This window comes from Camellia sinensis, chromosome 1 (assembly GCF_055761805.1).
Source record: "Camellia sinensis isolate YWXY chromosome 1, ASM5576180v1, whole genome shotgun sequence".
Classification (NCBI taxonomy): Eukaryota; Viridiplantae; Streptophyta; class Magnoliopsida; order Ericales; family Theaceae; genus Camellia; species Camellia sinensis.
Window position 1 is genome coordinate 81666231 of NC_138961.1, and position 14571 is coordinate 81680801.

General features: G+C 41.6%; 1 protein-coding gene across 4 annotated transcripts in view; it reads right to left on the reverse strand.

Annotated features, from left to right (window-relative positions):
• The window catches only part of LOC114303408 (uncharacterized), a 31621-nt gene that overhangs the window by 3894 nt on the left and 13156 nt on the right, over nt 1-14571 (reverse strand). For 2 of the 4 annotated variants that reach the window (XR_014336684.1, XR_014336682.1), the window contains exons 3-6: nt 4710-5161; nt 4510-4597; nt 4182-4421; nt 876-1096 (exon numbers count right to left, since the gene is read on the reverse strand). Coding sequence is in view for 1 of the 4 variants with exons in the window: in XM_082880386.1 (XP_082736512.1) it covers nt 11694-12056; nt 12172-12270; nt 12346-12882; nt 12976-13143 (1167 nt within the window). In the remaining 3 variants the exon portion in view is untranslated. Of the gene's footprint in view, nt 1-875; nt 1097-4181; nt 4422-4509; nt 4598-4709; nt 5162-11500; nt 12057-12171; nt 12271-12345; nt 12883-12975; nt 13144-13258; nt 13907-13999; nt 14266-14571 lie in introns of those variants that run through there. The other 2 variants (XM_082880386.1, XR_014336680.1) reach the window with 2 other exon arrangements.

A 14571-nucleotide genomic window follows, 5' to 3' on the forward strand; every position in this document is an offset into this window, starting at 1 on the left:
GTAAGGAGCAGCTGGCATACTTCTATTGGGCATTGTTCTAATACTTCCCTTATCAATTGCAGCTATAAATGAATCATGCAGCTCAGGTGGAACCTGGGGAGCCACCAGAGGGAAGCAAAGCCGAAGGCTGCTGCAAAGCCGAAGGCTGTAAAAGCGAAAAAGGAAAAGAAGGCTCCGGCTAAGACAAAAGCTGCTGCGCCAAAAGCTAAAGCCGCTGTGAAGCCCAAGCCAGCTGCGAAGCCAAAAGCTGCTGTGAAACCGAAGGCTGCCGTGAAGCTGAAAGCTGCAGTGAAGCTCAAGGCTGTGGCGAAGCCCAAACCACAGCCGAAGGCGAAGGATCCTAACAAGAGGCAAATGAGCATGGAGGAGAAGCATAGATTGAGTGTTGGGTTGCAGAGTTTGCCCCAGGAAAAGATGCCACAGTTAGTGCAGATTATGAAGAAGAGGAATTCACATTGGCCTCAAGAGAGAGGATTTAGGCAGTGATGGGAAGGTATGTGTAGAAAATAAGCGGAATAGGTTGAGGTCCGGCGGGCGGCCAAGGCGAGGTTGCCGCCCGCCGGTGAAACGAAAAATACTAAGTGCTTAACCTTGCTCTGATACCATGTAGAAATTTAATGTATAAAGAGAAATAGAGAATTGTATTATTGATTGATTTATATTGATATCTATTACAATGATTCATGATTCCTATATATAGAAGAGGGTGAGTGTGTAGTAGGTAAGGAGTAGGTGAAGTGGAGGTGGTAGTGGTGTAGTGGGTTAGGTTTAGTGGAGTAGGTGAGGTGGTAGTGGTGTAGTGGGTTAGGTTTAGTGGAGTAGGTTTAAGTGGGTGAAGTAGGTGGAGAGTAGGTGAATTTTAACAACTCTACTACCTTGACTTCTTGTCCAATATGAGCATCATTAATCCCCTCCACACAAGCTAGGGCACTTTCTCGAGAAGTAAAAGTAATAAAGCCAAAATATTTGTGTTTGCTGCCTAGACTCTGAGGTAACTGAACGTTCACAACCTCACCATACTGTGTGCAGATTTCTTTTACATTCTCATTATTCCCTTCCCAGCATCAGTTAAGCCTTCCACATAGACAGTCTTAACCTAACAACAGGAAAATTTAAATTTGTCATTTATACACTTTCAATGATGAAATCAAGTAACTTCAAGCATGAAAAATCTAGAAATCCCCTAGATGTTGATTTGTGATTATGTATCAATTTTAAGTAGTAAACAACAATCTCAATCAAACAATCAAGACAAATCGACACAAAGATTTTACGTGGAAAAACCACAATTGGACACCTCCAATTGTGATAAAAAAAACCACAGACAACAGCCACAAAACAATCCACTAAGAAGATATAAAGGAATTACGCAGGTATACTCTCAATTACCTAACGAATCCACGTCCGAATTGAACCAACCTCTATGTGTCTCTTCCAACCCCGTCTTCACCTCGGAATTGTCTTGACGATGAGCCACTCCGGAATCCACCAAAGCTTCAGGCTCGAATTCCTCAGAATCTACCGAAGAACAACTCTCTCTTTTGTGTAGAACAAACAAATAATCCTTTGATGTATACTCTTTAAACCATGAGTTGAATACTCAATCAAAACATCAAAGAAAACTAGCAAAATATCCCCAAATATAAACCCTAGAACCCAAGAAGAAGATCTGGAGAAGTAATCCTAAATCTGACAGAAACCCGTACTTATAGAAATCTGGGACTGCGAAGCTCGCTCGAGCGAAGACTCTCTCGCTCAAGCGAGGAACCCAAAACGCGTGTTTTCCATAAGTGGCTTCGTTCGAGCCACGCACCCTTCGCTCGAGCGTACATTCATCTCTTTCAGGTTTTTACACAGACGCAGCCTTCGCTTGAGCGAAAACTCCTTCACTCGAGCGAGCAAGGGCGGACAAGCAACTTTGAATGCAATTTTGCATTTTGCTTCGGGGGCGCTGCCCCTCAACCCCCGCCTAGGCGCTGCCCCGGACCCGCCAAGGGGCACTGCCCCCTCGACCCCCGCGAGCTGACCGGGCAGCTCGATCCCCGTCATAATCAGCGAAGTGACAATCTTCAAAGTATTAAACATCACAAACTTCTCTACAAGGCATAATTCGGGTTGGATTCGCATCTAAAAACTCATAACCTCACTGAAATAAAAATGCGAAAAATAAATACAACTGAAAGGAGTATTGTCAAACGGGGTTGCCAAGAATAAAAACCTAACAAAGCACTATACAGTAGATTCAATGATCTGTTCAGCAAGTAAAGAAGGCATCTCTTATGCTGGAAAAAACTGACAAATTTAAAAATAATCACAGTTTCCCATACTTCAGTAAGACACTTAAGAGCCACGAAAGAATTGGACCTAAAAGCTTAATTATCTTATGGAAGTAGGCTATCATAATGACTTCTAGCAACCTCTCTAATATCACAAGTGCCACTATTATACACATAAATTCCAGGTCCTGCAACAAAGGCACAAAAACGTAGCACAAATATTCGATTTTATTAATTAAAAGGCATAGATACAATCCTATATGATCTATCCTATTACAAAAGAACAAATCCTCTGATTTGATCTTGGAAAAAGGGCTGCAACCCAACAACTACAGAAAGCTTGTTGAATCAAACCAATTGATGGATTTCTTTAAGTCTTCAAACTGAGAAGCTTGAGGGAAAAGAGACTTTATTGAGGGGCTTGAATAGCTTGATCTCAGTCCAAACTTCAAAATAATCTCTAAAATAAGAGCTTGAAGTTGTATCTTTGAGAGCCTTGATGCGTAGAGCGTACATGATGTGAGAGAAGAGAACATGGAAGGATCAACATGTAGTTGAAACGCTTGATGATTCTTCAAGAAAGTATTGAGAGTTTTTGAAGATTTTTAACTTTAAGAAAAAATTTTGACAAAAAGAGTACTTGAGAACTCTTGGCCAAAAGGTACTTGAGAGCCTTGGCAGATAATTGGCCAAAAGGTCCCCTTCTCAATAATAAGAGCCTCTATTTATGGGCTCAAGGGAGGGATGTTAATTTTAGTAACCCCATTAAATTAGCATTTAATTAATTTAAATTTCTAGAAAAAGATGAATCTGTACAATTTTGTATTTTGAATTCAAATTTCAACCCAATTTCCAACTTCTTAAGAAACTTTCACAAGTGTCCTTAAGGGACCTGCATCTCTGGGTTGATTCAACTGTCTGACTCAACTGTCAAAACAGTTGACAATTGTATCTTGGTGTCGACCATATTTTGAAATGGGTTAAGTACCACAATTTTGAAGGGACCCACATTTCTTTGAAGGCTTTGACCATCTTGACTTTAGTTAATCAAGTAAATTTTACTAGTACCTATGAAGCATGGGCACTTCAACAAACATGTCATACACATACCAGGTATTGATACTTTAGATGGTTACTTTTGTATACGTATCAAGTACGCGAAACATGTAGCTAAATTTTGTCTTCTTAAATTTTGCCATACCCCAGATATACCTAGTATATACACAAATCGTCTCTTAACTTGAATAATATTTTCTTCTATACAGAGATGAAGTTAGTTTCATTGAAAAATTTTGCATGCTTAGCATGATTTTCAATTAAAACTTTGGTTTGTAAATTATTTAATATAACGATATTTAATTTTGGTTTATACCTAACTTTTGGCATTAAATGTTAATTGTAGGTTAGATCTTAACAAACTAAACCATTTAACTAATTTTCGCATTACTCCAAATAAAAAATATATATATATTTTACAAACGCACCCAGCCATACGCACATCCTACCTTTTAAAAAAAATTACCATATCAATGTACTCGCGTTGTACCAGTACCAATACCAATACTTGTACACGTGCTTCATAGGTCTTGACCAATTGGACGATGATTAAGCCATGTCAAAATTTAGGTGTGTACCGTCACAACACAGAGCACTAATTAAAACACATGGCTAAGATGTCACAATTTTTTACCTAATATTAAAAATCCTAGTAGATAGAGCACCTTTCACGACGACACACCTTTGGGCTAAGTACCTCCCAAGAATGACTTGCACCCGAGCAAATTTCAGGTCCAAATGCACAAGTTTTATATAATTCATCACCAAGAATTAAAGTATTTTTGTTACCAACATATTTTTATCAATTTATGACTTTCCGCAAACACTAGCAGGATTCAGATTTCTAACCTGACACAGAATTTCTTGATTTGGGTGCATTGGGGTTTGTGCAAAAGCAACCTTAGCACTTCTATCACAACCAAAGACAGCATCTGGCTTCCTTAGTCTTTGAAATGCTGCCATTGCATCCGAGTGGGTGCTGAACTCCAAAAGAGCAAAACCTTTGATCTTCCCTTCTTTTTGAGGATTATCTGGCTAATATATTTCTTCAATATTTTCAATTCCATAGCTTTCCAATGTTCCCAGTACCTTTAGAGAGAAAGAAACAAACGATGTAAGATCATCAATGCAAGGATGACCTTCAGTAACAATGCAAGGATGTGTATTAAAAGCTTACACGCTCTTTTGTCCATAATTTGCAGATGTTGCCCATATAAAGAGTCATTATCCTGGCTTGCTGATATTATGACGTGTTTGCCTCTCACCTTGCCAGAAGAAAAGACCACATTATTGCCATCTTAAATTAACATTTTGAAAATTATGCTTTTATATTTCCTTTGCAAAGAAAATTTCATATTAAAAGTCAATATATAAAACCTGGATCCCTTCGTTCAATGCAGAAAGAGCATTCTTGGCTTGCTCAACAGTCACGTATTGAATAAAGGCAAATCCTCTACTCTTATTTGTAGTTGGATTCCTTACTATCCTAGCGGCTTTTATTTCCCCAAACTTTCGAAACACTTCAATCAGATCGTCCTCAATGGCCCCTTTATCCGGTCTTCCAATAAAAATTTCGAAATCCTTTTTTTTCTTCCTGTCATTGATGTGATTATTGATAAATTCAGCAGGGTGTTCCTCATGTTCATTATCTACCACATTATCTTCTTCACTGTCCCCGATATCTTCCTCATCCTTTCCACCCACCTCACCTCCTTCTTGCCCATCACTACCCTGATTGAGAACAGGAAAACTGTCATTGTCTACAAATGCCTCAGCATCATCAATTTGAGCAGCAGCAGTTCCTTCTTCAGATAAGTTCTGTTCTGCAACTATAACAATTACCTATTGTCAACTGATGACCCTGATCATAGTAACACCAAGGAATTGCATACAGATACACAAGTAGTTCAAAATAGAAATGAGAAAAACAGCATCAATAGGGAAAAGAATGACCAACGTGGATACACATTAGAGAAACCACATGAAGTTAAACAGATAGGATTAGAATGGATTAGAATGGGCACCTAATAAGTCTGAGAAACATAGTCAGGTGCTCAAACTTGGGATAAACAATATAATAATAGCTGAGTGCAGAGGGTAAGTTATCACAACACCTTTATTGAATTCACCATAATTATGTCATTTCTTGTAAACACTGTAAAAAATATATTTTTATCTTTCTCATCTCTCTTTACTGATAACACAATTTAAGAGAAGTGGAGCGAAGGCAAAAAACAAAAGGACTCAACTCAAAAAGCCATGGACTGAGTTCCCCCCAATGGTGCCTCAATTGCCAATGCATGCTCTTATTTGTGAAACTGTGACGGTTCATCATTATTTTTCTTTAGTTCCAGACAGTGGCAAATTCAATAACAACGAAGCACAGGTTGTTTCCATTCATTCATTAGAAGAGGCCATTGTGCAGAATTGTTCAATCAATCTAGGGTATTGGAAGTGGTGGACTAGTAACAAAACTGACGACTGGCTTTAATTGCACAAAATAACATCCATAGCCTCAAATTCACATTTTCACACTCAACAGCCCAAGTCTTGTACCACCACCAAGAAATGGCTCCAATTTATTCATTCATATAGTGTTCTTCAGCAAAGGGAGGGAAAAGAGTAGATCGGGAATTCAGAAGATGTGGAGAAATTATGGATGGTGCTTTCATCCATTCTTATTCTAGTTATAGAGCCTCACTCAACCAAGAATTCAAATAATTACTGGGTGAAATTGCAGCCCAAGGTAGAAACCATTGAGCAAGGAGAAGGAAACACAATGAGGTTAAGATAGCAGCAATTGAGTGACTCAAGTCTTCATGTGGTTCACTTCTACTTTAGTGTAGTCAAAATTTACTCTCCCCAAAGGATAAAAGATCTTATCTACATATTTATATCTATATAATCAATGTTTTAAAAACCGGACCGGTGAACGAACCGGAAAAATGATGGGGTGGACGGGTCACCGGTTCAACCGTCAGGTTGAACCGGAATCAAACCGTGACGTCATAAATATATTAAAATTATATTTAAATAAAAATATAAGTAATAAAATTATAAATTAAAAATTTTAATAATCTTAAATATTTCTCTTAATACTTTTTTTATTAAAAAATATAAAAATATATTTAAAAATATTATTAATTTTAATTTTGGAAGAAGAAATCAAATATTCAATATTCCCTCCATATGATTTTAATTCAAATAATTTGATTGAAAGAAGAGCAAAAATTTTGGAGGGATATCAAAATTTTAAGTTTCCCTTCAATAAATTTGATTGAATCCCACATAGATTTCTTGAGTTTTTTTTGGAAGAATTTTTTTTTTATAAATAGATAGAGACTTTCACAATAATTTCAAGCTCTCAATGGGATTCCTCACAATAGGAGACCCTTGAAAGAGAGTTTCCAATTAAATTTTTATTATATATATATAATATATATAAGATATATATATATATATAATAAGAAAGAAAGAATAACAAAAAATCAAAAGAGAAAAAAAACAAAAAACTCGTTTTATCAACCCGGTGAACCGGAACCGGTTCGGCGGTTCGACCGCCGGTTTTTCCGGTTCTTTCAAAATAGGCCGGTTTTCCACTATGACTGGTTCAGCGGGTATATCCGGACCGAAACCTCGACCGGTCGGCGGTTCAACCGGTTGAACCTGCTGGTCCGGTTTTTAAAACCATGCTATGGGATGCATGCTACAAGAATCAGAAGCTAAGGCGGAAAAAGGTCATTTACTATCTGAGTAAAAAGATGTTGGATTACGAGACCCATTACACTCCTCTAGAGAAGGCTTACTTAGCTTTGGATTGGTTTGGGCCACTAGAAAGTTGAAACACTACCTGTTAGCCCATTTTGTAATTCTGGTTTCGAGATTGGATCCCATTAAATATCTCTTTGAGAAACCGGCACTTACGGGTAGGCTACCTCGTTGGTTGCTTCTTTTCTCCGAATTCAACTTCAAGTGCGTCACTCGTAAGTCAGTCAAAGAAAGAGCTGTAGCGGAATTTCTGGCAGGCCACCCAGTAAAGGGAGAGGAAGAAGTAGGGTACCTATTCCCAGATGAGGAGATCTTGCAAGTAGAAGAAGAGGCGTGGAAAATGTATTTTGATGGAGTGGCTAACCAATATGGTTATGGAATAGGCGTGTTGCTTGTAGTGCCCGATGATTCCATAGACCCTTAGCTTTCAAACTCCAATTCAAAGTATTCAACAACGAAACAAAGTATGATGCGTGTATTGCTGGATTAGAAACTACCCTGGAATTAGGGGCAATAAGGTTGGATGTCATCGGAGATTCGAACCTGGTTGTTTCTCAAGCCAATGGAGATTGAAAAGTCAAAGAAAAGAAAATGAAAGTTTTTCATCAAACCCTGGACGTTCTGATTCCAAGATTTGAAAAACTAACATTTACGCAGTTGTTAAGAGAGAACAATCAGTTTGCTGATGCACTGGCAACTCTATCCTCTATGGTAGACATACCGATTGGGGTTAAGATGCGTCCGATTATCATTTAACAAAAGTATGCACCCACTTACGAAACAATAGCCGCAATAGACGAGGTTCAAGACAAGAATCCCTAGTATTAGGACATTTGGAACTTTCTGGAGAAGGACATGTGTCTACAAGAGGCAAATGCCAAGGATAAAAGGGGAATACGGCGTCTAGCCGTTCAATTCATCATATGCTTAAGTAAGTTGTACAAAAGAGGGCATCTGGGAATGCACAAACTCTGTATGGAAGAGGAAGAGTCGAAGTATCTTATGGAAGCCATTCATGGGGGAGAGTGTGGAGTACACATGAATGGTGTGATGTTAGCCAGGAAGATCCTCACGCAAGGTTACTATTGATCAACCATGGAGGACGAATGTATCAACTTTGTTCAGCGATGTCATAAATGTCAAATCCATGATAATCGCATGAATGTTTTGCCGTCAAAGCTCTACAATATGACTTCACCATGGCCTTTCTCAGTCTGGGGAATAGACGTCATCAGAGCAGTCTCGCCGAAGGGCTCGAATGGACATGAGTTTATTTTAGTGGCAATCGACTACTTTACCAAATGGGTAGAGAAGCAGTCGTATTCTGGGTTGAAAGCTTTGTATGTGGCCAAGTTCATTAGGAATAACATCATCTGCAGATATGGGATGCCGAATGAAATAATATTAGACAATGGCTCACACTTCAAAAAGGAGGTGGTAGATTTACTTGAGAAGTACAACGTGGCTTTTCGCAAGGCAACAGACCAATGGAGTTGTTGAAGCCGCAAACAAGAACATCAAGAATATTCTGCGGAAGACTGTGAAAACCTACAAGGATTGGCCAAACAAACTGCCTTTTGCACTTTGGGGTTATAGAACATCAATTCGAACTTCTACATGAGCATCCCCCTACTCTTTGGTATATGGGATGGAAGCTGTTTTGCCGATCGAAATCGAAGTACCGTTGCTGAGAATCAAGTTTGAGTGTCAGATAGCAGAGGCAGATTGGCAGCAGAATAGGTTCGAAGAGTTGATGTTGTTTGATAAAAGGAGGTTGAAGGCTTTGTATCACATCTAGGGATATCAGCGCAGAATTGCTAGGGCCTTCAACAAGAAAGTCAATTCCAAAAATCTTAAGGAGTGAGATATGGTGCTCAAAGACAATCGAACTCCTATCCATGACCCTAGGGGCAAGTTCTGATCCAATTGGATCGATCCCTACATCATCAAATCCATTTGGTTAGGAAGAGCAATCATTTTCATGGATTTAGATGGCTTGGAATTCTCGCAACCGATCAATATGGACAAGTTGAAAAAGTACTATCTTTGAGAGGCTCGCTAGGCCGAAAACCCGAAAGGCGACCTAGGCAAAAGTTAGTGTGAAAAATTGGAAATAAATGAAAATAAAGCACGCAAGATTGAAAACTCGAAAGGGCGGCTTTGACAAAAGCTAGAGCACAAAATGAGAGACACCTAAGTGAACCTTAACCAAGAACTACGTAAGGCCTGATTCCCATCTTCGGGATACGTAGGCAACTTCATCTCGAAGTTCGGCCCTAATCATTTTCAACTCAACTGTCTTATCCATTGTTTGATCGGTCCATCTCACCATCTGTTAGCTTGATTGTTTGACCTCCATTGGGCAGAAGGGCCAATTGCAAGATGAAGCAAGGGACAAAACAATAGTGAAGGTGAACGCAATTGTGGGCAGTTATGATCCTCTTGATTCGGGGTTGTACGTCTTGAGGATTGATTCCATATGTGTCAAGTAATGACCGCTTGCAAAAATTTGTTTTGAAAGGTTTTAATGAGGTTGATTTTCTCAAAATTTCACTTTTTTTGCAAAACAGACCATTCTTTGGACCAAAAAGGAAAATTTTCAATACTCGCAACTTTAATTACATAATTTCAAAACAAGTGCACCATCAAATCCTCAAGTTAAATCCAAGTTGTTTTTACATCATAAAACTTGAAAAGAAAAGTCAAAGAAATAAACTAGGAGCACAAATAAGTCAAGTAGTGGTCATCTGCCTCTTGCCCGCACTCTCAGAAGTTTCTGCCGACAAGGATGGCCCAACCCGTGTCTCATCCTCAAGCTAAGCCAAACACTCACCAGAAAAGGCACAACTGAAGCTAGCAGTAGGGGCCAAAAGCTCTCTCATCCTCCAAGTAGCAAGATATCGAGCCAAGTGTGAAGCACGGACTGGAAATGGTAATGGATATCCAACCCCCTCATCTGGACAAGTCTACTAACACCAGAACTGGCATCTGAACCGGAATGGGAAGTAGAAAACACAGTGTGTAAGGCCGATCAATTGTATACCCAGTTGGCAGGACATGTTGTAACTCATCTCAGTTAAGTTAAGCCAAGGGCATCGCCAAGCGATGTCAGTCGCGGATCTGCTGCACATCCAATCGCACTATAACCCCTCTGTGGGAAAGCTCACTAGCTATGAGTGAAAGTAGGATCTAGCTGAGTACTCAGGGCAACAACTTTCAGCTCATTCATCAGCCACACCTGGAAAGAGATAAAATAATATGAGAGATTAAAGAATAGAGAGATATGTGTTAAGGAAAAAAGTAAGGAAAGGGCTTTTGAGAGAAAATAGAGATTGAGTGCCAAATTGATGTGAGAAATCAAAAGTGAGAAAGGGTGGGAAACAATACCTAGAGAAGCAGTGTACTCCCTGCAAACCGAGAAGTCTCTTGCCTGTGGAAAGCATCCAAACCTATTAAGGTTTCAGCTAGTGCCAAGCCTAGATAGCTTCGGCCCTCCTTAAGGCGTTGAGCCACTTTGATCAATCGAATACTGACTCCGCTGCCACTAGGGGCAAGAAGATAATAGGCAAGCAAGCATATGCAAAGAGCGTGTTGGCGACAACCTTGCCAAAGAAGATCACGCCTATTCCCAATATCGGCGAAACGGTGAATCAAGCCAGGAATGTCCAACTCTCCATCATGAGCCAAAGATTTAGCCTCATTGAAAGAGAGGCCACACATCCATTCAAAAGCCCGTACATGGCCAAAAAGGGATTAAGGCATAATCTCTTCATTACGACGAGACTCCATTAGCGCTTGAAACTCCTCAAGAGTAGGACACATCTCTTGCGATCTAAAGCAAAATACATGAGTAAACAGGTCCCAACAGCGGGCAGCAACGTGGAGAAACAAAAAACAAAGTGGAGTGTGGCTCAAGGACAAAAGAGCGTTTATGCTAAAACCGTTGAAATTCACCTTTTCCGTGCCATCCAAAGTGGTCATCCAATCTTTGAGCCTATCAACAAGGAAAATCTTCATTTTTAGAGAAAACTATCAGAAAAGTGAAGTTCTATCATAAAAAGCAGCAAGAGGAGACTTTTATAGGGGATAAGGGTGTGTGAGTGGCTAACAGTTGTTGCTAGCTGTCTAATCGCATTTCTTAGCCGGCCGGCCATTTCATCAATTGGTTGTACATTTCATTGCCGGCCGACGAACTGTGCCGACCAAACAATTTGGCAGCAGTATTATGTTTGTCCTGTTTGTTTTATGTCTTCGTTTCTCCTTTGTTAAGTCGTTTTTTGTATTTTGGTCAATTGTAAGCTCAATATCCGATTAAGAACTCACTCAAATACGATCATTCTCAGTTTCAATTTCATAAATAAGTTATTTTTTGTGCAAAGTGTTGTGTCATTCTCAAGATGCTATGCAAAACAGTTTCTTTCTTTCATAAACTGCAGGGTCCAACCTCGATCATAGTTTTTTACAAAAGAAAATACAAGTTTTCAATAAGCAAAAAAGTGAAAGACCTATCTAAAGCTACATAAGTTCTGTACTACAAAGCAAAAGAAAAGAAAAAGAGGAGTTCAGAGATCAGTGTCCGCCAAGTCAGGTGCGTCAAGAAGCCCTCTTCGTTCTCTTTGGAGGACGGAACTCAAGATCACTATCACAGTCGGCACCGCTATCACCAGAAGAATGTGACTCTAAGCCAGAATCATCGTCTCCGTCCTCAGACTCAGAATGCTCACTCGCAATCTCCTTGGTATCCCTGGTCTTAGTATCCTCGTCAGTCAAGGTCCTCTCTGAGGATAAGGAAGCCCCCTGCACCCGGGACTTGCTATCTCTACTCCAACTCCGACTCCGGGCGCCTCTGTCCCTACCTCTACCTCTGCCCTCACCCCCGCCACATATGGGTGCCCGCCTGTCTCTCCTTCCCGTAGCTGGAGGTGGTGCCATAGGTGCCACTGGTGTAAACAGAGGCTGAAAAGAGTTTGCAAGAAACAGAATATCAGAGCAGTTTGGCATAGAAACAGTATGAGTATGGCAAAATGGAAGTAGGGCATGTCAATTAAGAAAGCAACGTCAAATGAGATACCTGATGACCGTGGTAAACAAGTAATGCCTCTCTCCTCCGTACCATGTGGACCAAGGAGTCAACTAGCTCGAGGAGGCCATCCACGTAGCCAACTGGTACCTACAAGTGAGTCTGAGCATCAGCATATAGAGAAAAGGGAATATGAAATACAAAACTACAAGACAAAGTGCATACCTGCTGGACATCAAGGTCCCGAACATACTCACGCTCCTCTGGCTGCTCGAGTGGAATCTGGTGGGCTGTCCCATTCGGCCGCCAATAAGTGATCGCAGTCGGGATTGCAGGAAGACCGGCCACATGAACGGCAGGGGCAGCGCCTCCAACCTCTGGCTCAGCCATTGGAATAGCACCTCTATCAGGGGGTACGTCAGCAGCGCCACCCGTGCGAACTCTGGTCAGAGGCGGCATAAGGTGGGTCCGGATAAATGCAGTGTACTCCCCATCTCCACGGTGCAGATCACCGTCCTGCCCTACCATGAATGTCACGATAGCCTCGGCAGGAAGACTATCGGCGGTCCTCATAGATAGAGGAGGAGGAGCAGGAACAATGGGGTCAGCAAGGCCCAGAGTCTGATGTACAAAGCGCTCCCCTAAATACCAGGTTCTGCAGAAAGGACCCTCCAACAGAATCCTTAACCGGGAGGTATTCCAGGAGCCAACATAATCATCCCTCGTCCCGGCAGGCATGACTACCCACGGCTGCCAAGTAACCTGCAAACAGAGGATTCATAGTTGAAGTCAGTTATGAAAGTATGGGCTAAAGCAATAGAGATGGAATAGAAGTGGGTCTGAGTTTCAGATTACCTCGCGGGCCGTCACTATGTCAAAAAAGCGGCGGTAGTAGGCAAATGTGGTGACGCTGCGGCGACGAGGGTAGCACTTACCATCGTACAGCCTCGAGTGAGGCACAACTGCTGCCACCTCATCTCTCGGAACTGGGGCAAGAATGGGAAAGTAAGCATAGACCCAAAGCTGTGAGAAGAGAACAGTTTGTGAGTCGATAGGTAGAAATAGAAATAAAGGCAGAAAATGCAAAGCCGAAAGCATAAATTACAACAGAAATTGAAAATGAAAATGCAGGACATACATCCCAAGCTCTCCAGTAGCCGCCAACCATGTTCCCTTTCTTGCGGGAACCGGAGCTCATATAAATGTACAAGGTGGCAAGGCCAGCACCACCTCAGTCGTAGTCGCGAACCCGTGGCAACACCACTAAAGCACTAAGAAGATATAAACCAACAGTGTTCCACCTGTTCGCAAACAAGGTGGTGCCGAGAAGGTAGATCAAAAATCCCCGGGTATACTGCTCCACCTGCTCCTGAGTCTCTGGCTGACTCCCGTGGAAGTGGTCGTAGAACCAACTGTATCTCACCATAGATGGCTTGGCCAACGGAGGGTGTGCTCCAAGAAGATAGACCCAAGCGGCCCGCCACTGGCCCATGTCTAGATCAAAGGGGATCGGATCACCCCCTACTCGTAGCCCTGTGATCATCGAGAAATCATAGGGAGTCATCGTCATCTCCCCTGTAGAGGAGAAGTGGAAAGAGTTGGTGGTGTCCCACCACCTCTCCACCAAGGCGCCAAGTAAGGGTCGGCTCGCCTGTAGCCGTGAGAGCCCAGAGCAAAATAAGCCGAAGCCTGCCTCATCTACCATCTCCCGGACTCTAGCAGGGAGCTCCTGATACCAATCCCTCGCTGTCACAGCTCCGTAACCTCTCCAGGCATAAGCATCAGCCTGTGGTGAAAGAAGAATTTGTTAAATACATGGTCAAATGAAAGACTGTAATGAATGTCAAAGCAAAGTACATAACGGGATAAAGGTTCTTACCTCAGAAGCATCGTGGGAGAGATGCGATGTGCGCTTTCGTAAGAGAAAGTCCTCTGGCGCGCCCTGCTCGAAATCATCAAATCTCAACATGCCACCGGGGACCATCACATGAGTGCGTGGGTGGTAAGTAGCCGAGTCAAATGGTCTCACCCTCAACGATGGCAACTCAGGCTCAGGCTCAGGTGGATAAATCTCCTCCGTAGCAATGTCTGCAGCAATATCCCCTACCGCGACGTCTACCTCCTCTAGCATCGGGTCCTCTACACCTGCGGCGGGCAGAGGAATAGGTACCTCAGAAGGGGCATCATATGGAACATCATCAGCCACGGAGAATATAATGGGTGGTGAGAGAAAAGCAAGAGAAATGAGAGAAATAGGTGAAAATCCTAAAAAACCAAACTCTAGTACAGAGAAAATAAGGGAAAAAAGTGAACTTGAGAGTGAGTACACGAAAACCGAGAGAACCCGTGAGAAACAAGTCAAAAACGATGAGAAACCCAAAAACTCGACCAAATCAAAATACAATTGGTTCAAAATGTAGAGAGCCAAAAGGGTTTCACGAAAAAAGTTTG